This window comes from Periplaneta americana, chromosome 12 (genome assembly GCF_040183065.1).
Source record: "Periplaneta americana isolate PAMFEO1 chromosome 12, P.americana_PAMFEO1_priV1, whole genome shotgun sequence".
NCBI lineage: Eukaryota > Metazoa > Arthropoda > Insecta > Blattodea > Blattidae > Periplaneta > Periplaneta americana.
In genome coordinates this window covers 133,627,787-133,654,458 of record NC_091128.1, presented here as the reverse complement: position 1 = coordinate 133,654,458, position 26,672 = coordinate 133,627,787, and the positions used below count along the sequence as shown (strand labels likewise).

At 33.9% G+C, this 26,672-nt stretch overlaps 1 protein-coding gene across 3 annotated transcripts in view; it reads left to right on the top strand.

The window, feature by feature from the left end:
- Positions 1 to 21,927, top strand: part of LOC138710898 (clavesin-2-like) — a 161,880-nt gene extending 139,953 nt beyond the window's left edge. For all 3 annotated transcript variants that reach the window (XM_069842089.1, XM_069842090.1, XM_069842088.1), the window contains 3 exons: positions 1,546 to 1,656; positions 5,978 to 6,122; positions 16,108 to 21,927. In XM_069842089.1, the coding sequence (XP_069698190.1) occupies positions 1,546 to 1,656; positions 5,978 to 6,122; positions 16,108 to 16,163 (312 nt within the window). In that variant the 3' untranslated portion in view covers positions 16,164 to 21,927. The remainder of the gene's footprint in view (positions 1 to 1,545; positions 1,657 to 5,977; positions 6,123 to 16,107) is intronic.
- The last annotated feature ends 4,745 nt before the right edge of the window (positions 21,928 to 26,672 follow it).

The following is a 26,672-nucleotide window of genomic DNA, read 5'->3' as shown; positions in this document are numbered from 1 at the left end:
TTGCAGAAAGATCGTATCTTTTTGATGTGCAACAAAGTATCTTAAGATAAAAGTCTCTCGCTGCTTTGATCGTACGTTACAAATCGTTTCGTTCTGGTGTGCAGCCCATCTTACAGATCTTCCACTGAGTTATTGAATATTATAAGAGTGTTAAACACCACCTTGACTTACATTTTGTGTCTAGAACAAGCTCGTAGGTAAACGTTATTGCACGTTAAAAGAGAATCTTCTCTTTAGTAGTATATAAAACTTTGTTACACTTCCTAAGATGACAGTCTAACTGGCTATACACAGGTCATACACGATTCGTGTCAGGGAGCCTCCAAAAGCTTCAAGTTAATGTACGGAGTGAATCGTAAGTAATGTCATTAATTTCAGATGGTTATTCTGTGAGATATTTCAAACAAGAAAGTTTAATACAATTTTTATCGTTTTAAATGTGCAGAAATTTGATCCGAACAAATGTAACTTTTTGTACTGAAAAGGAATTTTAAAAGGTTACATTTTGTTCAGATCAAATTTCTGCACATTTAAAGGATAAAACTGAAATTCTTGCAATCATTTATTATTATAATCCACTTACTTACTTACCTACTTACTGGCTTTTAAGGAACCCGGAGGTATATTGCCGCCCTCACATAAGCCCGCCATCGGTCCCTATCCTGAGCAAGATTAATCCATTCTCTATCATCATATCCCACCTCCCTCAAATCCATTTTAATATTATCTTCCCATCTACATGTCGGCCTTCCTAAAGGTCTTTTTCCCTCCGGGGTCCCAACTAACACACTATATGCATTTCTGGATTCGCCCATACGTGCTACATGCCCTGCCCATCTCAAACGTCTGGATTTAATGTTCCTAATTATGTCAGGTGAGCTGTGGTCGTGCCAGGAATCAGTCCCATACCGAGGCTTATTTGAAGGATTCGTAACAAGCTGTTTTTTTACGGTGATGGGTTGTTAGCCCCTCGCCTAACCCCCAAGCTGGAGGACCACCCCTCATCGGCTGTCCGCGACTGCTTATTCAATATATTCACAGCTACCCTCCATATCTGGAGGCCGCCTCCTCGATCCGCAACCTGAGGACGCGCCATGCCGTGGTGATAGGGACCCACCTTAAATTGACCGAGCATATTGGGAATTACAGCAATGGCTCTCCCAAAACATGCTATGAAATGTTTCGTATTGAACAATTTTTATCTCGAAAAGGAAGAAAAAACGAGAAAAATTGTGTCAAATTTTTTGTTTGATATATCTCAAAGAATAACACCCGGAAATTAATGACATTACTTAGGTCCATTTTGTATATTCATAATTTCAAAATCGAATCAGGCATTTAATATGACCTTATTATTGTAACGATAATTGTTAATAATAGATGTGGTGGTGATGATAAAGTAAGATTTATTTCCGTTACTTCCAAAGTACTCCCCTAGTACAAATTACAAACACATTTTTACACCCTTTGTCAATGTTTTTTTTATGTACACTCTCGAAGTTGTCACGAATTAGTACAATATAATATTTTATATTATCCTTTCAGGAAACATTTCCACTGAGGTTCAAAGGATTCCACGTGATCAACCAGCCGTTCTACTTTGATGCCGTATTCGCCGTGCTCAAACCCTTCCTCAAAGATAAGATACGTAGACGGGTAAGTATTACCAGCTTTCACAGCTGCAGGCAATGCTTTGTTTTTGTTTTTCATAATGTTCTCAGTCATAGACTTAGATATTGCTTTGCTGTATAGTTTCAGAAGTCTATTCACTGTATTGATCAGATATTCTAGGAATAACTGTATGTAGTCAACGGCGTAGCTTAGGTTGAATGATGAGAGGAAGCGGGAGAATCCCGAGAAAAATCCCGCGCGCTCGCTTTGTCCACCACAAATTTCTTTCTGATTCAGATGGAATCGAACCCGGGTCGCCACGATGGAAGGCAGAGAGGCTAACCTCTCCAACACTGGCGAGGTATTTTCAGTGAAGCAATGAAAGAGAAAGTTTTGGCTCAAAGGCATTGTAATAGTTTGGTAGTAGGAATGAAAAAATTCCTGGCAAGTAACAGGTTTGAGAGGACAGTAGGAATACAAAAGAACAGTGTCGCGTAGAAAGCTAGAACTATTTTATAAGCGCAAAACTAACAAAAGGTAAAGTCTCACAACAGAAAATTTAGGCCTATATGATCATTATGTCCTGCAAGGCCAGTTATGAATAATGTGTTAATAAAAAAGTAATTAGTTTAATTGTAATTTGTATGTATCAGCAGCCATACAGAACAATGAGACCAATCAATTCATTAATAATAAGTTGATTATTAACAATTTAAGACATAATAAAATGAAGTTTGTAAGCATAATAATTTTTACCGTCATTATCACTGTATAGTGTAATACTTAATATTCACTAATTATTTGCATCGTTAGCTATATTATTGTACTTTGAGCGGGTGAAAAGTATTTAGGTGCATAAAATCGTATTTCTAGCTGCCTCAAATTGTACTTTTAGGTGCCTAAATTGTATTTTAATGCCTATTTTTTATTAGTTTATAGCTTACTTCAGGTGCCTAAAAGTTGGTTAATGGTGTAAATGTCCGAAGTTTAGTTATAATTTATATAATAGTACATTATGCAACGAGCCTATAATGGAGGTAATTAAGAAGTGAGTATGGATATTTATGAAACGAGCGCAAGCGAGTTTCATAATTTTCATACGAGCTTCTTAATTACCATTATAGGCGAGTTTCATACGACTTTTTATGCTCGACAATATTTCTAACTTGATATTATTAATTTTTTAGCAATGTCCCGTATGTTGTGAGATGTGCGCAGACGCGAAAGTATTGATTTTTTCCGAGGAACAGATGTCCACATTGACCTTGCTAGGCCATAAGAACCTACAGAGATAACATTGAAATTAAATTAGACATTGAAAAACGAGATGACAAATTGAATTTATTTGAATATTATTTACAATTGACGCTAATTATTATAGTAACAGAACATAACCTTTTGCGACAGTATTGGATTTCCAGCCTCCGTGACTTTTCGCTAATTCTCTTTCGATTGCATATCCGACAATAATCGATACTTGCGGTTTTATAACGGTAGAAAGCTGACCTGTCATTGGCTGAACAGTTGTAACCTGAGTCGTCATTGGCTGAAAGACCTGATCTGCTACAAGGTGTATAATTATTACATTTCGGCATGGTCGAGCATAAAATATATAATGTATGTATTATGGCATTAATAGTTTTTTATCATTTGGCGGATTCGATGTGCCTATCTTGTGTGATTTACTTTCGAGAAAGCTGTACAGGTTAGGAAGAAAGTGAGACAGAGATATTATACCTCACTCTTTCTTGTAACGCAAGTGTCTTGCGGCAACAGTGTACTAGGCAAGGTCCATAAGACCAGTGCCTTTTTCTTGATATGGAATCCTCTATATATAACATTGAAGAACAAGAATTTTGCTCCGACTTAAAACAATGTGTCGCTTATGGTTTGATGTTCGCTGAATCGGAAAATGCATCTCTTTTCTTCGTATCACGTAAGGTTTTTAAGATATACTATGATTTCAATTTTCGATAAGCGCTCCCCCAGGAAACATCTGGCGTGGGTTGGGGGTATAAACCAAAACAAAAGCTAAAGCATTTTATGAGTTTATGACTTATTTCCGGTTTCTTATGATTGTTGGCAAGTTATTTAGTACTTCTAATAAATAAACAGACATTTATCCCTTCTATTAAGTAAATTTCATAACAGTTCAAAGTGAGGTCTATTAAATGAACAAACAAGGGTGTAGTTTTCAGTATTTGAAGGAAAAGTTTACCAGTTTGTGTGAAGGCAAATTAAAAGAGGGCATTTTCATCGGTCCACAAGTTGACACAGTAATGGTTGACCCTTTGTTTGAAGAAAAATGTTCCGTTACAGAAAGAATGGCACGGCGCGTTTTCAAAGACGTTTGCTCAAATTTCCTTGGAAATTCTAGGGTAGAGAACTACATAGAATTTGTTGTGTAAACCATGTTAAGTGCATATGACAAAATAGAGTGTAATATGTCCCTCAAAATATACTTTTTAAATTCTTATTTGGATTTCTTTCCTCCTAACTTTGGAGCGATAAACAACGAGCACGGGGAAAGATTTCATAAAGAAATATCTGAAATGGAAAGGCGATATAAAGGAAGATCATCATCCAGCATGCTTGCAGACTATTGTTGGTTCCTTGTAGAATACAGCCTCGGATCTAGTTACAAATAGAAGTCATCCAGAAAATTATTTTAAATGTAAGTTCAAATTCCGAGATTTTCTCCTTATACGCATTAAATACTTTTATTGTTGCTGTGTTTTAAACTATGTAACATCATTTTTGTATCCAGTAAACATTTTTCAAGTATTACGAGGCATTTTGAATCAATAGTGTGTTGTAATTTTATCAGTAGCAGTGAAAAATTAAAAACAAACAAGTTTTGTCATTAAAAAATTCAATTAATTCTCTCCGGAAAATGGTACGTCATGGGGCAATTTGGATTTTAAAATCAGGTTTAGAGCACACATATTAGTAGTATTCACCAATTTTTATATCGGAGCAAGACAAAAAGTAAAAATTTGTTGTTCAGAGATAATTATAGATAGGGTAACTTATTCGGAATAGGGTAAAAAATTACAAAAATCAAGATGACGCTTAACAACTTAGTATTTATTAAACATAAAATATACCAAAGTTTAGATTAGTCTTTAAGCATCAAATCGCATTAGTGTTAAATTCAATAATAACAAAAACCTATGAACGATATATGTTTCACTCTACTGCAAGACCCTATTCACCCTACCAAATTAGGCTAAATCGGGTCAACCATTAGGGCAAATGGGGTCACTCTTACAATCCTCTTTTGGATCACCAAAAACAAGATTAAGTTCCAAATTTTAATCATTCAACCTGCATTTGCCATAAATGAACGTCTTCTTTCTCTTGGCCCAAACACACTGTTCGTGGTACCATTCTTTTCCGCCTCCCATGCATTGAATCCAGTCTCCAAATTTCTCTGAGCGGGGATCACAGTATTTCACGGAACAGAATCTACAGGTCCTTTTCTTGTCTCTGATTGAACGTTGTTTGATCATGATCATCTTTATTTTTTAACGGCGGTGTAAGCATAAATGCGGAACTCCATACAGATCGGCTGCATGGCGTTGACTCCTCCCCTCTCGAAATGCCTTAATGGCTTTCTGCATTTGGTCTTCAGTCCATGCACGAGACGTATTGTTTATATTACTAGGCATCTGAGACAAATATATGAATAAATGGACTTAAAATCCATGTACAGACATTGATCCCATTTACCCGTAATAGTGTGACCCTATTCACTCGAAATGTAGTGGCATTAGAAACCATAGGTTGGTACTACTGACGTAAGCTTTACAGCATCCTCAATCCCATAACCTATGCTATAAGAAATGCACTTGATTCTATGAACAATTCAGAGAAATTCTGAACTACGTTCATTGCACAATAACGGAAACCTTAAAAACGATAATTTAAAATACAAACGACAAATAGCTCTTGCCTTTTACAAGTCTTCTTTCCTCCATTATTCACAGCTTTAAAACAAACATAAACTACAAGCTTTGGCGCCAAACACATAGAAGAAGTTCTACTGATTGACGATAGATGGCACCAAATGATAGAAAACATTTATGTTTGCCGTGGGAAAGAAACATCTGAAACTGACCCGATTCCGACTAAGTTACCCTATCTCATTGTTTGCATAGAAGTTTAATACGATACTAAATCTGTCACCAATGTAGTGAGAACATAATAAGTTTCACTTTGAAATGTAGAATTTTGTATTGATAAGTGTTTACGAAAATTTCACTAATAAGGTTAGCAATATTTTTATTTCCTTTACAAGGAACATTGCTGTATTTCCTGTGTGCTGCCACAAAAAGGCATCAATTGATTGCGTGTTTATCTACAGATCTACCTACACGGCAGGGACTTGAACTCTCTGCATGCGTTCATAAGCCCGGACATCCTGCCGTCAGAATACGGAGGCAGAAAACCGAACTTCGACAACATGGCGTGGCGCACGGCGCTTCTCTCGAACGAGGACAAGTTTGTCGGTGAGTGCCCATCACATAGATCGTACCAAGTGCTCTATTTACTTGTGTTTTAGGTTGTTATGAGTTACAGGAAGCAATTCGAATAACTCGGAAATAGCCACTTGTCCAGTAGTAGGCGCGCTTGCATGCTGATCCAGAGCTGCACTCGGGCGCGGGTCCCATTCCCGTTTGGGCTGATTAACGGGTTAGGCCAATGGTCGGCATTTCTTGACTCGCGAGTCAACCCCTTAATACCCAAGTAGGGCGGAGTGGTAAAGCATGATGTCCCTCTCCTTAGCCATTACTTGTTCATTCAATGTTAAACATACCTTCCCCTTTGCTTTGTATTGCGGGTTGCATTTTATATGACGTAATCTTTGCTAGCACTGGGTTCGGTTTTTCCTAGGATTTTCCCAACTGTAAGGCGAATATCACGTAATCACATGGAGATTCTTCGGCCTCATCTCTCCAAATAGCATTTCTCTATCATCAATTCCATCGACCCTAAATAACCTAGCAGCTGATACAACGTTATTAAATAACGAACTGAAAAAAAAATGACTAGACTCTGCAAATGCTTATAAGATTTGATTTACTAATGTTTGAATGCCTTTGTATGCTTCTTTGGGCATGTATTCATGCACGAATGTAAGTTTGTGTTGTATATGTGTGTGTGCGTATGTAGCTTTTTGTTGTGCGCGTTTTTTACTGCACACAAGTTGTGTTAAGTTTCACTTTACTTACTTCTGAAAACCATTTTTATGTTGTGTGACAACTTAAGGGGTTAGGTACAGCTTACATCAGTAAAATGTTTGGAAATATTCAACATTTTTCCCTCCATTACTGTATCTTGTACAATAATGAAAATTGGTATGTGTGAAACACTGTCCTTCTGCTATATGAAAAAAATATTTTTATTATTAAAAAATTATATATATATATATCTTTTTTTTTTTTTTCAAAATTCATAATAGTGGTAGTTCACTGTGCAGTGTTGAAGCTTTTCCCTCATAACTCATAAACTTGTTAACTTTTTCATGTTCTCTCGCTTTTATTTTATTTCTGAAACTCGTGTTTACAATATCATGCTCTTTCAACTACATTCCTTAATAAATAATATATTTTTATTTTGTGTTAGAAGAAAATACTGATATTTGACCATTTTTAAAATGAATTTATTTTTTTTAGCAGACAATCAATTGAAGATAGTGAAGTGATCTTGCATCATATTGTAGATATGACATACATAAATATACACAAAAAGTTTCATCACAGAATGTTGGATAGTTTTTGAGTTAAGTCGGAAACGCTTCATCACTGCACAGTGAACTGAATTTAAAAAGAAATGTAAATATATATTTTTTAATCGTAAAAATATTTTTTTTTACATATAGCAGAAGGACAGTGTTTTACACTTACTAATTTTAATTATCGTACAAGATACAGTAATTGAGGAAAAAAATGTTCAATATTTCCAAAATTTTACTGCCTTAAGCTGTACCTAACCCCTTAAGTCGGATGGATTGTAGATTGGTTGGCTACTGCTTTCGACTCCCAGCAATGACTAGGCCTATGCTCAAATTTATCATGATTTTCTGATACAACCATTATAATATCTTATTGGAAAAGGACTGACTATACACTTCACGTGGATAGTTAATTTCACTCATACTCAGTTTAGCTAATAGCACTTGTTTTATTATTATGCTAGTTGTAATAAAGATATTTAGGAAGCCTACTTTTTTATTCAGGTAATTCAAGATTCAATACTAAATAAATTACGAACAAAACTGTGCTTGATGTAATGAATTTACAGATATGATAAATTACTAGCATAAAATATCTGTTATCTTCGTTCTTGTGCCCGAAACTTATGCCATAATTTCTTCCGAACTTTCTAGAAATATCTTCTAAAATCCATGTCTGGTTTTAGTTGACGAAAAGTCGAAGAGCTTGATATTAATAATAATGACAGACGCCAACTTGAAAGAAAAAGTGTTTGTATTATCAACAACCGCATCTCACTTTCAGTGGGTAAAATGCCTCCTCTTAGGACGTTTATGTCTTAAGGAAAAGAGAAGTGTCATCATATAACACGTAGTGTAAAATTAACACATCGGATTATCTTTGACAGCAATAACGATGTAAGTGAATGCAATGGAATTCCGCTCAGAGAAATAGTTCTGTTAGCATTCAGTCGTCGAGAACCATCCATATGGGTCACAGCATTTGTATTGTATGGCATGTATGTACAGTATGTATGTATTGTAGGAAATGTATAGGGGTCTGTGTTATGTATTCTGTGGCATGTATATAAAACGAATTCTATGGTATGTATTGTATTGTATTGTATTGTATTGTATTGTTTTGTATGTAGGGTATATATTTTATGGTTTGTAAGCTATGTGTTTTATGGCATGTATATAGTATATGTATGGTATTTTATTGCATCTTATATGTGTGTTTGTGTATTCGGGATGGATAAAATATGCTGAACACTGCTTGTAGCTGTTCTTATTTTAACGTGTATGTATACACTGCCGTTCAAAGATATCTAACCTGCGATTTTATGATCGTGTAAGCGAACTTTCTAACCACGGGATAAGTCAGAAGCAAAGATGTAAAAAAATTTAATAATTTTGAAAGTGTTCCGCTAATTCTCAATAGTTGACACCATTCTTATTGGGGTCGTTGAAATGTGTCGGGGGAAAATAATGATGTAGAATAAGCATACATTATTCTAATTCACAATATCAACTGTTTCCAGCTAAACCCAATGTTGTTTTACAATCAATAGGGAGGAATGAAATATTGAATACTATAAACGAGTATATTTATATACGAATGGCAATACTGAATATTTCAGTCTATTCATGGAAGTAATAACTAAACAAGCCACACTTACACCAACAAATAATCAATCAATCATTATCGATTAGTAGGATCAGATCTTTGAACGCCAGTGTACGTGATGCGCTTGACATTAGAGCAGCGGTGACCAAAACGGCTTTCGTTATTACCACAGTCTAGTATATAAAGTCACGAAGCTTGAGTTGTGAGGTTGCTAGGGACAATAGACTGTGTAGGTACTATTTCGCATTGTCTGTAATGAGGCAATAGTAGAGATCCTAGTGGTTAGCAACTATCTATGGATGCAAATTTATTACATATTGAGCTTCGTGACTGTATATACTAGACTGTGTTATTACATCGTGTAATCACAGACATTCAAACGAGTAGGGGGAGTTTTCTGTACAATGCTCCAGTCCCATTCACATGCTGAAGGCGTGCAGTGACGGTGTCATGTCGTTCTCCAAACCTCTATGCCTACAAGCAGGAAGAGAAGCTTTCGTATAGACTCGGAAGAAGATTTTTTTGATCTGCTTTGCTAAACGGTCCAATTAGGAGTATTATTTTGGAAGCAACATCAAAGCGCGCAACAAGAATTGGCATGCCGAATGTACAAGTGTAACAGGTATTATTATTATTATTATTATTATTATTATTATTATTATTATTATTATTATTATTATTTTCATTAGCATTGTTATTCATTATTATTATTATTATTATTATTATTATTATTATTATTATTATTATATAAAGTGATCAGTGAATTTTGTTATAATTTTATTTTTCTGTACATGCATAAATATTTTAAGACGTTTTCCCCTGAAGGATAAAATTATTAGGCTATATATATATATATATATATATATATATATATATATATATATATATATATATATAAATTTTAAGATTTGTTAACATTTAAATGAGGGTAACTGTTATCAGTTCTTTACTAGTTATTCATTTAATAATAATATTATAGAAAACTGATTCAGTATTATGTCGTCGTTGTTCCTGCTATAACTATGTTACATTATTATCGATTTTCAGATTTTTTGCTCTATTAAATAATTGAAATAGTGATACGGCAAATAATAAAATCTTCTATATCTAATTATACTTATTTCTTTTGAAAATGTGAGAATTCACTATCTCCTATGTATCCACTGCCATAGAATGAAATATTTTATATTTTGCATGTAGGAGTTAATGCAGGAACAACGACATTGTTCTATTGTGAGAATTGAACGAGCTATTAAAGTCTATTATCCTATGCTGAAAACTTTTGCTGCTAGGATATTAGAGTTTTTTCTTCTACTTATGTGAATAGCTGCTTTCTCAAGTTACATTTAACAAATACAAATACTGTATGTGTAAGTCCCGCCTTACGGACGAAAACCTCATAGCGCAGTTGGGAATTACCGTGTCTAACATTCTGTCGGAATTTGTTTCCTTTTCAGAAAGATGTACAGAAAATAATTGAAGGAGAGGATTTTGTTTCAGACATTAAGTTTAATATTATGTTGTAAAAAGGGTTTTATTTATTTTTAATTATTCTTACGAAATAGATATGTTTTTTTCCCTTATTAAATTATTCATGCATTAATATGGAACGATTTCCTTCTTTGCAATAGGCTTAAAGCTTTTGAGATTATGAATACACTGCATGATTATAAAACAGCACATTGTACAAAAGCACATTCTACTTAGAGATACTGTAGTGTAGAGGGAATGATCAGTCCAGCATGTGCACGAACCGCCACTGGTTGTAGTTTTCATGCCAAGTATCCCTCCCCCGTCTCCTTAGGCAGTGTCACGCATGTACATAACAACCGTTGGAGTTTTGATCACCGCTGCATTAGAGAAACGTGATGACATTTTCTGTTATTATCAATAACTTTTCAAAGACTTGAACGTGCCTACAGTTGAATCCATCCTACGCAGCTCCTACATACGACTTCATCACTCAATGGTTAACCATCAAAATGAACTCCTTAATACCATCCCAGAACAACTTCCACCGCCTCGCCAAATAAGAAGATTAAAAAGAAAAAGACACTCAGATCTGTTGTTTGAAGATTAACATTATTGTTTTGTTTCACGTTTTGCCAGAGGACAGTCATAGGCCTGCAACCTCCATACATGTTTCTTGTGTGCTTTTATAACACAGTATTTATAATTTTTAAGCACAATTGTAGTACTGGGTGTTCATTTCAAAGTGTGTCATGACGTCACTGTTGTTGGGTCACCGATTTGAAGCGAGTTTCAGTTTATATGTTAGAGAAGTTGCCTATTATTTAAGGCGTTCTTCAATCTGAACTTGAGAACGTGTACGGTATAACTTGAAAGTCGTAGCAACAGATGGCGGTCTGTACGGTCTGTGTGCTACCATAACCTCTTTCGAACTGTGTTTTGCGCCGGCAAGTCGTACGCAGGGTATTTGTTATCATCGGTTGCGTACGGTAACATTCCACAACACAAATCAAATGCTCCGTGTCCATGTTGACCGTCGAAGTTAATGTCAACAAATACGTAAGTAATCGTCTTAACCCTCTCCCCATATCCCGACAGTACGTATTTCCAAACAGTTCACATTCCTGCCACTACCGGCGTTACCGTACGTATCGGCACGTACTCTTCAGAATGAACGCCGTACTTGCTAGCCAACTTCTCTGCCTCTTAGATTATACACCTGAGCTGCGGAAGTGTAGGAAAATTGAATTCTCTAGGCTCATCAGCTAGCCACATGACGGCATACAGCGAGCTAAGACACATTTTGAACTGAACACCCAGTATAATAAAGTTTTCTTATGATTGGAAAAAAAAAATCAAGAACTATTAAAAATTTTCAAAATCTGACGTCACTTGTTCTGTTGCTTAGAAATAGCGTTGAGTGACGTCACACTATCTGTAACAATAAATGTTTTGGACGAGTCCTCATAGGTAAGAAGGGGTATAGGAGTAAACTGAAGAATCCTTTTATGTACGGCGACCAGACAAACTCTTTTTAAGAGGCGAAGACCATGGCTATTGGAAGAAAAATAAAGAAGGTAAACTTGCGAATTCTAAATGAGGCAGTAGAGCAGGCATGAAAGAAATGATACACTGAATGTGCATTGTATGCAAATACCTTACTATAATAATACCGCATGCCGGTGTGGAGATACCCGCGAATCAAGCTGTAATCAATTGAAATGTATATTGTTGCTGGGCTAGTTAATAGTTTCATTAATAAGTGCTGCGTTAAAATGTCAGGGTGTATATGTGCTGTTTATAACTGCTACAATTACAGCATTACAAATTGCTCCAAATAGTACTTTCGATTTCCGAGAGTTCATAAAACGTGAGTCCACAAAATTCGTTATTAGGCCTAATGCCTTTGTCTCTGTGTTGATAGAACAATAAAAATTAGCTTCTTTATTTAGGCCTAATAAATGAATAGAAGTTAAAATATATTGGATATTTTAAGGTTTTAGCAAATTAAGTTTTATTTTGTCTACATGCCATAACTAAGAATTATTACAAGTATCAGAATACTACCATTTTTATTTTTGCAGTTGTCAGCAATGGGTATATAAAGCATTATTGTAAATTCATTCCTAATGTCAGAAATGATTTTGTCTCACTAAAGCAAAGAAAAAATATGTAACAATTAATAATTACGGAAAGTAATATGAAGTATGCAATATTCTCATAATATGCAGCTCTGATATAAGGTAATAATTTTACATTAAATACTATTCAACATTTCTTAAGTGTCCACATTAGTAACTCACGTTTTAAACAATAGCTCGAATCCCGCTATGATAATATTTGTATATGTGGACGTAATTCTATCCACCTCCGCTAGATGTCAGGTCCGCGATATTTCGCACTCACGCCAATGCTACTAGCAGAGCGGGTAGTATACTGCTGTCGGGTATTATTATAGTAAGGTAAACATGGACAATGACAAGCAGAGATAAAAGTAGACTACAGGCAGCAGAAATGAGGTTTTTAAGATCAGTTCTGGGAGTCACTAAAAGGGACAGAATCAGAAATGAATATATGAGAAATCAATTACAGATTTTTTACCTAAATGAAGAAATATACCATCACAGAAAAAAATGGCTAGATCACGTAGACAGAATGGATGAGAGAAGATACCCAAAGAAAATATTAAATTATATACCAGAAGGAAGACGAAACATAGGAAGGCCAAAAAAACGATGGAAAGACCAATGAACTAATAATTTGGAGCGCGCAACAAGCCTTAGTAGGGCTTAATGCATGAAGATGAAGAAGAAGAAGAAGAAGAAGAAGGTATTTGGTGTATGTGCACGGGTTTGCAGTCTGGATTATGTACTCGTATGTCACAAACATCATAGTACGTAATATGAGAGATTCGATGTAGGCCAACCGTTTCTAGGCAATTGTTTTCATTGTTGTTGTAGTTTGTTGTAGTCTAGTATATACAGTCACGAAGCTTGACTTGATGAGGGTACTAGGAACAATAGACTGTGCCGGTACTGTTTCACATTGTATGTGATGAGGCGATAGTAGCGATCCTAGTGGTTAGCAACTGTCTATGGATGCATATTCCCTGCGTATTGAGCTTCGTGACTAAGTATATTAGACTGTGATGATACTGTAATACATAATATTTAGAATATTGAGGAAAATGTTTAGCAGTACTATCATGAGAGAAGAAGAGAAGGTATTTATTTATACCAGACAAAGTTTTGAAGGAAGCCAAGTGTGTTACATCAGATTTGTTACCAACTACATAAATCTAAATCTTCATATGAAAAGGAGTAGAATAAAATAAATATTATAACCAATTTGTAGTGTTTACTTTATCCATACAGTGCTTAAAGTGATACTTTATCCTTAATGTTAAAATGTCACTTTAGTAAGTTAATTTCAGTTATTGAAGTACAACTTTATAAGTAAGTGTAGGATAAAAATAATTTAAGAATGTTTTAATTGCGTTACACTTGATAGTTCACAGGTGTTCAAAATGATCGCATTCACTTCCATGCAATGCATAAGTCTATCTTGAAAATTGTTTAATGTTTTCAGCAACACTTCTGCTAATGTATTTGTAAACTGACAAGTTCATAACTCTCCGTTCTTCAATGAAAGGACCTCTTCCATATATGTTGAAATGTATGAGTAGTTTAATATCAAAATGGACATCTGTCGTCTCCATAGTTTTGATCTAGAGGCAATTTTTTAATTCACATTATTCTTTGTAATATTTAACACAATTTAATTTATAAATGTAGTGTTAGAGTTTGCATATGGTTTCAATATAACTGGAAAAAGCATGAAAAATTGTATAAAAAACCACAGCTATCTAAATTTCGATTGAGGTCAGATGACCGTCTTTGATATTAAGCTACTCATATATTCCTTCCAATAATTCTGAATTTTATTCTTACGAATCGTTTTGATCAATGATCTGGCTTCGTAACCATAAATTGGAGCTCGCTGTTTTCAAACACTAATAAATTTGTATGTTTGAGTGACTGGAAGTAATGGTATTTCTTGAGGTATTTGACGAGATATGCCAGAGCCTTCTTCATTTACGAGCCGGAGCATGGGTAGGTTTGGCAACGGTGAGTGGAGGCGGGAGATTCTAAAGTGATCTTGATGAAATTGTGCTTGTTCATTGCTTTCGTTGTATGTAATGTGTATTTTTTTTCAATATTACTTTATGCAAAAAGGTAAGATCAAGATTCAGAGTAGTGATGTAAATTATTATGGATTCGGAAAAAATGTGTTTTATTGGAATCAATTAGCTATACTTCAGAATACAGCGTAAGTAGGCTACTTACATATGAAGACTTCCACTTAAAATAATTACAAAAACAAAACACATTTTTTATTGATAGTACAAATGTAAATAAATAAATAAGATATTCCTTGCACCGAAAATAATAAAATCAATAATGCAATAAAGACGTACGTTCCTACGCAGTATTCATAAGTTCCATTCAATTAACAAATTTGTGGCTAGCAAATTGACAATGTTTTGCGACTTTATGGTGTTTCACCTGTAACGTGAAAGGTCTAGGATACATTTTAATATTATCTTATGCGATTATCTATCGTGCTTTTCTATAAATACCGTATTTCAGATGCCCAGGAAGCCAGTTTTAGTTTGAATCTGGCCAGTCGCTATAAGAGTACGGTTATCCTAAATTATTTGTTATAAACCTTTCTAAAATATAATTTCAAATAAATATAACTACAGAAAACAAGCTAAGAATGTACATTATGCAAATAAAATAAAAAGGTAAATAGAGGAAACTAATGACATATTATAATAAAATATGAGGATGTCATTATCTATTAAGTATGTGCCAATTAGCGTAAACTCAGTGCACTTTAAATCCTGTAAATACGAAGTGAAAAGAAACATGTTTATAACTAATTTATTACAAAAGAAATAATATTAATCAACAAACCTTGAAAAGAACAAATTGAGTGTATGCATCTACAAATTATAGGTAGTCCTGACGTGTAGCAGGCATTCCGAATCTTCAACAAAACTGCAACATTTATGGGATCACAAAACAGCTGTTTACAATGAACTTGAAAATCAACGGCGTAACTTTATTGATATAGCAGGCGAGACCCAACAATTTGGCTAGAATTCTGATACACCACAAACCACAAATAAGACTATAAAAATGTAGTTTATACAATATGAAATATTTAGAAGAATTGTCAATCATTTTGTCATTATTAATAACCGTAAAATTACCAAAGACTGCAGCCATATTTTCATTAGTTGTCTTGTTTTTATCGCCACCACGCACTTAGTTTATAATACATCAACAATATTAACGTTTGGTACGACCGCGAACATAATTCCATCAACACATACTTATATCGTAACATTAATTTACAATGAAAATCGGCATTAGCACAAACACGTGTTCTATGTGGTAGGCCTCCGGTTGACAATTAATTACAGTGTTGCCGACGTATGGCTTCGGCTTGTAACTGAAGAAGGCTCTGGATATGCCAATTCCATTTGCATCTAATATTCTGATACTTTTAGGCTACATGACCCACGAGTTAAAAATATTTAATTGTTTATATTTGTAAACTATTGAAATATAATGTCCGTGTTTTATTAATTACATAACGCATTCATTTGTTTCAGAACTTGAAACTTACGGGTATAAAGTGGACGAATTTCCAGAAGAGATGGTGCAGTGACTTCTAAAAATGGATTCAGGAAAATTATGGCCATTCAGTCCGTTGTGAATTTAACCTCCTTCCATTGTTATGCAAAACATTGATAGAATGATGTGACTATGAGATTGAACGAGAATGCTTGTACTGTAAATGCAACTCATTTCAAACTGTTATCTGACGTAAACAAAACATAATCATCAGCATACGTTATTTGTGTTTTGTTTTAAAATGTATCTCGTATACAATATTTAACTTCTGTATTAGAATAGCGCAACATGCTGTAAAAAGCTTTAAATTTTCCAGTTCCTTTTCAAGTTGCATTATATATGAAGGCTGTGAAATGTTTGCACATGCTCGTAGGTTTAAATTGGGATTTTAATCAATTTTGTTCATGGTGCCTACAGTAATATAATGTATGTTTTGTGGTTTGAATGCTGTAACTGCGGTAATCGTATACATAGTTTATAATGCAGTAATTTACGTTCTTTTAAAGGCTTAACTTGAAAATGGTTAACATTATCGATTATTTTATTTCACCTGCCTCTCAAAAAACAAGCGGAACACTATTCGAAATCAGATCCTTTTCAACGTATAGGGGAAATAGGGGAACACTAAATAATATAAAATAAATTACCGTCATAATAATGTCAAAATTAATTTCGATTCTAGACAGTATTATGATAATTATTAGTAGCATATATGTTTAACATTACAAAGAAATGGACAAGTTTTATTATACTTAGTTTCAGTAAATAATAGAAGCAAAATACTTAAGAATTACGTCTAATACTTCATTAATTTAATTAATAATGTAAATACAGAATTATGTATATTATTTATTGCATCTGACAGTCAGTGCAATAATAATGGGTCATATAAAATATTATTAATTATATCGTAGTCAACATTTGTTACAAAATGTTCATAAAATTATAATTATAATTTACAATCTATGAAGTCAATTTTACACGTACTAGTTTTGTGATAATATTATTCTAGTTATATTAAATTTGAGAATAGGCCTACATCAAAATAAATTTAAAGTTCAAAACTTACCTCTCGTCGTAAGTTCGTTTTCAAAATTAGTAGCGTTATTAAAGTGGAGTACTATTTCTGAAAATATTGTATTTATTATTTATTTCACACAACTCGTTAAAACATTATATTTTTAAACTGTAACTCTAACATTTTTATCAAAAGCTTTCATTGTTGTATAATTTCATTAAAATTTTGTAAATAATTTATGCTGCTTCCGAACTTGCGAAAAATAATGCTACCTGCTACTTCATTCTTCCATCTAACGCAAGAAATAATTGTTAACTATGCACAAACACCACTATTTTTTAATTCGACATTTTATAAGCAATTCCATTGAAAGTTTTATTTTGTAAACGATTTGATATTGTGTATATTGGTGCTTCCTTCACTTCACAGTTTGAAATGACTTGTACAATGAAATGTAAATTTTCAATGCGAGTGAGAAGAGATTTATATTACTAATGTGAAAGAAAAACTAATTTCTTTACAGAATTGATTGATACAGTAATCCCAAACTGTAATCGCGTATCATTGTCTGCCTAACATATTTAAACTTTCGAAGATTTACGATGAATAGCATTTAAGCCTTCGAAAGTTTTCTCGTCTTACACAATTCTGCATTGTATAAGCATTTTGGAATGTGATTGACTGTCAGATATTTTTATTCTACTGCTTTACAAGCATACAACAATATTTTCGGTAATAAATGCTTTGAGTGATCATAGAAAATACATAAACTATTAGTTGAATAGAAAGTGCAAATTATATTAATTTGTCACCATTTGTATGTTACTAAGCAAAATTTCATTCAAAGTACATAACTACATTTTTAAATTCATGTAGGGTTGTGTGTTGGAAGAAAATAAACATTTATCATAAATAACATATAAAACGGGACCCTAAATGTTTGCGTAGACTTACTGTAGCAAAGAATGAATTTCATTGGACGTCATTGTAAAACCACGTGAAAAGCTTCGTCTGGCTTGTTAAACTGATTTAATAAAAAAGAAGACACCATGAATATGCCTTTTTGCACTGAACGCGTCTGTATATTTGTTTTGAGATTGCATTTGTTTAAGTTTGTTGCACTGAAGTGATTTATTGCACTTTTTCTTAAAGTATGCGATATCATCTCAACAACAGTAAATCTGTGCAACGCATTTATTTTTTAGAACTGTCGATTAGAAAGAGTGCAACATTAATGATATAAGTCAGAAATGCCGCAAATTGCTATGAATAAAATTTGATATTGTACAGAACATACGTTTTACTGATATCTTTATCAATTATTTTATACAAGTGGCATTACTAAGAAAAATATGAGAATCTTACAGAACATAATGCGTTGCATCAACCGTGAAATCGTTATTGGACAACAATGAAGGTTTAGGTGTATTGAAATTGAACACAGATATTTATGAATGAAGAAAATATTTCAGAGAAGGAGAAAATCGTCCATCCAAATTGAATAATATTTATTTAAAATTGTTTACTTTTTATATTTTAGGGTATACATTTTCTTAAAGATGTTTCCTATTATGTATACTACAGTCACGAAGATGGGACCATTGTAATATAAAACTTATCATCGTTCAAAATTAAAATATGATGTTTGAAATTATTGTTAGTATTTTCGGTTCCGGACAATTGGCCACAGAAAATTGGTAACTGGGACAATTGGCCACAGAAAATTGATAATAGGGACAATTCGCCACAAATAGACAATTCGCCACAAATAGACAATTCGCCACAGATAGACAATTCGCCACAAATAGACAATTCGCCACAAATAGACAATTCGCCACAAATATACAATTCGCTACAAATAGACAATTCGCCACAGATAGACAATTTGCCACAGATAGACAATTTGCCACACTGAGGTACAAAGATAAATCCATGACTTCCAGAAGCTCTATATTGTGCGAATGGATACAGAGATTAATAATTGTAAAGTCTACTAAGTATGTAAATTGCTATGTACATGAAATTTGGCTTCAACTCCATTCTTATTTTCTCTAAGTCTCGTGTACATGTAGCTAAGATAAATTAATTTGTCAGAGCCTCTTTCTGATTTTGTGAAGCGAATTTCTTCCGCCGTAGTTCCGGAGTAGTTTACAGCTTCTGGATTTGTCTTGTGTTACCATAGGAATATATTATAAATTGTTGCGAATTTGAGTATTACCTTCATATATTACAAGTTGTAGCGAATTTTAGTATATGGCCAATTGCCTTTCACACGAATTTTAATGTGTGGCTAATTGTCTTTGATACAAATTTCAATTATGTGGCGAATTGTCTTTGATACGAATTTCAATTATGTGGCGAGTTGCCTCTGTGGCTAATTTTCTGTGGCGAGTTGTCCCCAACCCTAGGATTTTAACCGATACCACGAAGTCACAGATATGAAACATTCTTCCATTTTATTTAGAAATTAAAGAATCCTTGTTCAAATATTTTAAATAATTAAAATTTTAATCTGAATAAAGGTTTGGTCTTTCTATATTTTTCATAGTCAAATTCAGGAGTTTTGATAATGGTTTGAAATGGAACCTAAATTGTTACGTCTTAAGATAATCGGAGGTAGATGGTCCAACCTACAAATGGGTATGTAAATTTATTTTTATTAGTTTTATTAATGTGGGAGATATACCTTCAGAATTATTATATAAACTGAGTATAATTTAATATTAATATTTCATACCTCAGTATCTTTGACATCTTGTGGAATAAAATTTGGCATAATTACAATACAATCTTTCTGATTTATTCTTCATTTTTAACGTTTCGAGAAAGTTGTTTCTAACAATAGTAATTAATTTCCAAATATTGGGTGAAAATTGTGCAATCATCAATAATATTTTCCAGAAATTTATGAGTATTTAAATTAATTACTTTATTAGAGGAAGAAAATAAAATAAAACTTGCTTTGGTTTAAAATTTTTTCTTCTAATTTTAATAAAATTTAATATTATTTCAACATTTTTGTTATTTAATAAATAACAAAGTGCTGCATAAAATATTTTAGTACATGTTAAAATTGTAAACGCACACAAGTATGTATAGTTTAATTAAAATACTCGTATCTCAAAAAGTTTTGAGTTATCAGATGAAGCAAAAGTAAAATTTAAAGTTTCAGAAAGGGCCCAACAAAGAATAGGCCCTAAATTTAAGGGATAGGTCATATTACATGCGCACACGTTAAAGGGCATATCTCGTAAACTCTTGCAGATATCTAATAAATTCTTTCGCCTCAAAAAAAGTGGATTCTATCAAAATTTTACCCATAAAGGTGTACGTTATCTCTTAACTAACCTAAGAATGTAATTAAATCGTTGACAGCGATATATTTGTGTTTTTTCGTAAGTGAAACGATTTAAGTTTTATAAAATAGTTACATTTTTTTGTATTTGATTCACAAAAGGAAATATATTTAAAATCAAAAGAGACTTTTTGTTTAGGTTACGGGCTGAAACTGAATATATCAGACAGAAGTTTAACATAAAATAATATTAAGTTATGATCATAATAATTGTCTCTCGTGTTACACCAAATAAGTATTAAATTATGAATAGAAACAGTTTTGATTTATATGTTGAGATCTTGAAAATAACGAATCATAAACTGTACCCGGTACTACAATTTCGAACGGAATTTTAAGAGATGGAAATAAATGTAAAAAGTTTCTTTTATATTTTAAGATAAATTCTTTTTTATCTATGTTACCTCTCTGGATGTAATGGTCTCATTTTCGTGACAACCAGGACAATATGAATGTAATGAAGATTTTTCTACAACACACCAATAATAATAATAATAACTTTAAATTTAAAAACATAAGCTTTATTATCTATATAAAAGTTTGCGAGCTGTCTGTTAATATCTTAAATGAGCACTGGTTGATTTACTACACCATCAATGTTGCACTTTCTGAACGGTACCGCACGAACCACAGCTGATTGCTTGTTATGAGTGACCGCCGTGGAATGAGACAATCTGTAGTTTTCGCTTTTGCTTGCGATGAAGGGGAAGACGTGTATCCATTACCTATTTATATCAGAAACGTAATTACATGTTCGGTACACGACCCCCTAGCTTGTGCTTTCTCATGACCACGAGATATATTCCAACTCATTCGCTTCATTTCGAACATTTCAAACGATTATCTCCTCTATACACTTTTTCTATCTCCGTCGTAGCAGTAGGGTTGATCATAGGTGGATGAGGATAGAGACACAAAGTTCTGGATTCTTAGATAAAGCTTGTTTCAGATTTAGCAGGTAATTTTTTGTAGGAGATAATGAAGTTGACAAGAAATACGGAAGACTGTCTACAAAGGGGTGATAAAAAGGAAAAAAATTACATAAATGATAGAAGAAATATATTTCTGAATTAATATGTATATTTCTTAAAGGATTGAACTGTTACAAATTTCTGTCTATTGATCGCACGTGTGGTCAATCCTTAAGGATAGGGATTTGTCTGATTTTATATAAAACTGTACAGTATCCTCTTCTTACACTATGTATATTACCTAAGATTGATGTACAAATGTTTAACACAATGTACTGGGTATGTAACATTTGCCCAGAAACACTTTATCATAGCCATAGTGATATGACTGTTTGATTTCAACCATAGTGTGATGACAGATCATAGAATGTTGTTGTTACATTAATTTTGTATTTGGTAGTGATATTTCCACTATCGTTACAGTGAAATATTAAAGGGAAACTATGATTTTGAAGTTCCTGAGTATAATTTTATTATTCTCATCCTACCATCTCTCTGTTTTTATTCTTATCATAACTTGACACCATATATACAGAGTCAAAACTAAATGGCACCTTCGAAGACCAGGGTGTAATGGACCACATCAAAACGTATATAAATAATATGGGAACCTAGTGACGTACACAGAATTTTGTCAAGGGGGGGGGTCAATATTAAAATTGGTTACAATTTACATTATCCGTATTTAAAATGTTGCGTATTATTATTATTATTATTATTATTATTATTATTATTACTTACTTACTTACTTACTTACTTACTTACTGGTTTTTAAGGAACCCGGAGGTTCATTGCCGCCCTCACATAAGCCCGCCATTAGTCTCTATCCTGAGCAAGATTAATTCAGTTTCTATGATCATGTGAGCCGTTCAGAGCAAAAGTGGTGTACGTCAAAATTGGAAAATGAGGTTTAAAATAAAAATTCTGTAAAATACAGCGCAAAGTAGCAATTAATATGGCCTTCTTGCTATACACTGACTACTAATAGTTTAAATAAATTGAATATTAATTGCTACTTTGCGCTGTACTTCACAGAATGTTGACTTTAACCCTCATTACCCATTTTTGACTTACACCACTTCTGCTCTGAACGGCTCATATCTCACCTCCCTCAAATCTATTTTAATATTATATTCCCATCTACGTCTCGGCCTCCCCAAAGGTCTTTTTCCCTCCGGCCTCCCAACTAACACTCTATATGCATTTCTGGATTCGCCCATGCGTGCTATATGCCCTGCCCATCTCAAACGTCTGGATTTAATGTTCCTAATTATGTCAGGTAAAGAATATAATGCGTGCAGTTCTGTGTTGTGTAACTTTCTCCAGTCTCCTGTAACTTCAACCCTCCTAGCCCCAAATATTTTCCTAAGCACCTTATTCTCAAACACCCTTAACCTATGTTCCTCTCTCAAAGTGAGAGTCCAAGTTTCACAACCATAAAAATAACCGGTAATATATCTGTTTTATAAATTCTAACTTTCAGAATTTTTACAGCAGACTGGATGATAAAAGCTTCTCAACCGAATAATAACAGGCATTTCTCATATTTATTCTATGTTTAATTTCCTCCCGAGTGTCATTTATATTTGTTACTGTTGCTCCCAGGTATTAGAATTTTTCCATCTCTTCAAAGGATAAATCTTCAATTTTTATATTTCCATTTCGTACAATATTCCCGTCACGAGACATAATCATATACTTTGTCTTTTCGGGATTTACTTCCCAACCCATTTTATTTGCTTCAAGTAAAATTTCCGTATTTTCCCTAATTGTTTGTGGATTTTCTCCTAACATATTCACGTCATCCGCAAAGACAAGGAGCTGATGTAACCCGTTCAATTCCAAACCCTCTCTGTTATCCTGGACTTTGCTAATGGCATACTCTAGAGCAGCGTTTCTCAAACTTTACTGAAGTGAGGACCACTTTTTAAGTCATAACAGTTCTGCGGACCACCTTACTCTTGTTCCCTTCGAAAGCAAATTTATCATTTATGTAGCATATTTTAATACCAATATACTTACATTTTAATGTAGAAATGATTAATTAAAATTAATTTAATTAAATTAATTTTATATTAGTATTAACTAATTAAGTTAATGTTAATATAAAAAATTTCTTATATCATCTGCAAAAAAGGAAATAAAAAAAATTAATGCATAAACATGTCCGATTTAAACAAGTAAAGATGCAATTTTGCATGTTCTATTATTGGTGTACGACGTACAGTACGTGACCATTTCAATGTACAAATTATTAAGAAAGTCATAAATACATGAAAAGGTTCAGTACTTTGGTCCTGTTATGAATTCGGGTAGTCCCTAGCTGGGTTACAGGCACGGCGCCAGATGTGCAGGGAAAAGATAGCGAGAAACACCACGTTCATAGTGCTTTAAATCCCTCTTTGTTGCTGAGAGTAGAGTGGGAAGTCTATAGACGGGCAGGGTAAATAAATTTCATAAAATGTCAGTACTGGGAGAAAAAGTGAAAGGCGATTGCCATGTGTCATTTACAAACTCTGAGATTTTCAGTTATAGTGTGATACGCAATTCGTTTGAATTTTATTTTTTCTTCTGTCTTTTTCGAAGGACCACAAGGGCAGACCTCGAGGACTACAGGTGGTCCTCGGACCATAGTTTGAGAAACGCTGCCTTATGCCGATGTAGATTTTGTTACTCTGACAGTGAAAAATTACAGAAGGAGAAAGTTTGTGGATAAAAACACTTCAATCTAAATCATTATTTAACCCCTTTCCCCTTGCGTACGCCCCTGTAGGAACCAACACACCATCTTGTAATTTTTCCTAAATGTCTAATGGGCAAGTATTATTTTCGTGGGTAACACTTATGTATACACGAGTTTAAGTTCAGAATGTAAAGGCCCATTCACAATGAAAATTAAACATAACCGTAACATAAACACAGAAGTTTGCGCCCAGGCTACCAAATGGGATTATTCACAATGATTCACATAGGCCTAAGCATTGACATAAACATTACCGTAAGACGTTAACATGAAAGTTTGCAAACTCCAAACTTTCATGCTTATGTTTACGTGATTTGCAAACAGAACACAATCGTGGAGCGCTGAAGTATGCGACAGAATATGGCGAAATGGCGTCGTTGTTATGTTTCCATGGTTACCAAGTATGTTTGCTGTTATGTTTATGTTCCCATCGTGAATGATCTTGATTTTACCGTAACGTTTATATTCTTAAGTTAACGCTTACGTTTATGTTTAATTTTCATTGTGAATGAGCCTTAACTCTCACATGTCCTCGTCGAACATCCCGCACTTCCAAATTGCACTTTCATTATTCCTAGTATCGCGCACACAAGTTTACTAGGATTTATTTCAACACCGGACAACGCCATATCATCAGCAAATCTTATACACTTTATTCTTCTTTCTCCTACTGCCACACCTCTCACGTTCTACAAACAGTTCTTCACTAAATCTTCCAAGTAGATGTTGAGCAGGTTAGGTGATAAAGGGCATCCTTGACGTACTCCTTTCCCTATTCCACTTCCCTTTGACATTTTCTCCTATCCTGTTTCATATAAAGACTACAGAATAGCCTCCTCTCTTTTCAATCCACATTTAAATTTTCTTCAGGATTCCCATAACTTTATTCCATTCTACTCTGTCAAAAGCCTTTTTCAGATCAACAGATACTACATACACATCTTTATTTTCCTCTAGGTATCTTTCGCCGATTCTTCACAGTAGTTCAATTGCATCTGTGGTATCTATTCCCTTCCTGAAATGAAATTGATCTTATACATCAATATTGTTATAAGGTATTTCTTGCACATCTCAAGATAATTGTCATTATAATCACTATATCTTTATATTAGCTCGAATGGTTCTCTCATTGCATGCGTGGTAAAATGTACAGACTCCTGAAAAAAAAAAAAAAAAAGGAGCTGGCTTCTGAAAAGTTTGTAATTTTATCTGGTCCCTGGTGGTGGCGGTGGTGGTATTTAATATTGTTATTATTATTTTATTATTATTATTTAATCAATTTTTAACAACATTAATCCATTTTATCCTTTTTAGTTGGTTATTTTACGACGCTACGTCAACTGCTAAGGTTATCTAGCGTCTGAATAAGATGAAGGTGATTATGCTAACGAGATGAATCCAGGGTCAGCCCCGATAGTTTCCTAGCATTTGCTCTTAATGGGTTGAGGGAAAACCCTGGAAAACCTCAACCAGGTAACTTGTAACAGGATTTGAAACCTGTGTCTTCTCGTTTCATGGTAGGAGATGCTAATCTTTACTCCAACGCTGTGAAACATTTTTCTCTTCTATAGGCTAGTTATATTTTTGTAATATATTTTTCACATATCAAAGAGTTTTTGAAGATATAGATGGATGGATGGAAATGGAGAGATAGATATAGAAATGGAGAGATAGATATAGTGATGGAGAGATAGATATATAGATTGAGAGATAGACAGTGACATAGAGAGAACACGTTAATTGAACTTTCACAATATTTAACCATTCTCTCCTTTAATTACATTCACTACAGATATAAACTTCATTGTTTTTTCTTCAAGAAAGATGCCATTTTTAAATTATTTCTACAAATAACAAGTGAGCCACCGGCGTAGCCTAGTCGGCTAAGGCCCGTTTCACATATACTCGACGAGCGTTCAAATGGCACCGTTTGTACGGAACCGCGACACTTAACACACAACTCATATCCGGAGCCGGTTATTCTACTGTTTTGTTGCGATTACCGACGACAGGAGTCCGAACTACTGAGCTCTTTGCATGTTTCCTGTTTGTAGCGATAGCAGCGACGTCGTCTGCAATCAGTAATAAGGTTTTGGTTCTATAGACGGCTTATAGTAATGATGTTATAGACGCATTAATAAAGGAAAATCAGAATTCAATGGGTTCACCCATTAATTAATACAAAAGGGAAAGAGTTTGGGGCATTTTATGTACTTTTCATTGAATAACCTGTATTGGACAAGCCCGTGGTCCAAGTATCACAGAGGCTTTCTCCTGGCGCTCCGGTTGCCCTGTGACACCTCAACTTACTTACGGCTTTTAAAGAACCCGGAGGTTCATTGCCGCCCTCACATCAGCCCACCATCGGTCCCTATCCTGGGCAATATTAATCCAGTTTCTAAATCATATCCCACCTCCCTGAAATACATTTTATTATTATCCTCCCATCTACGTCT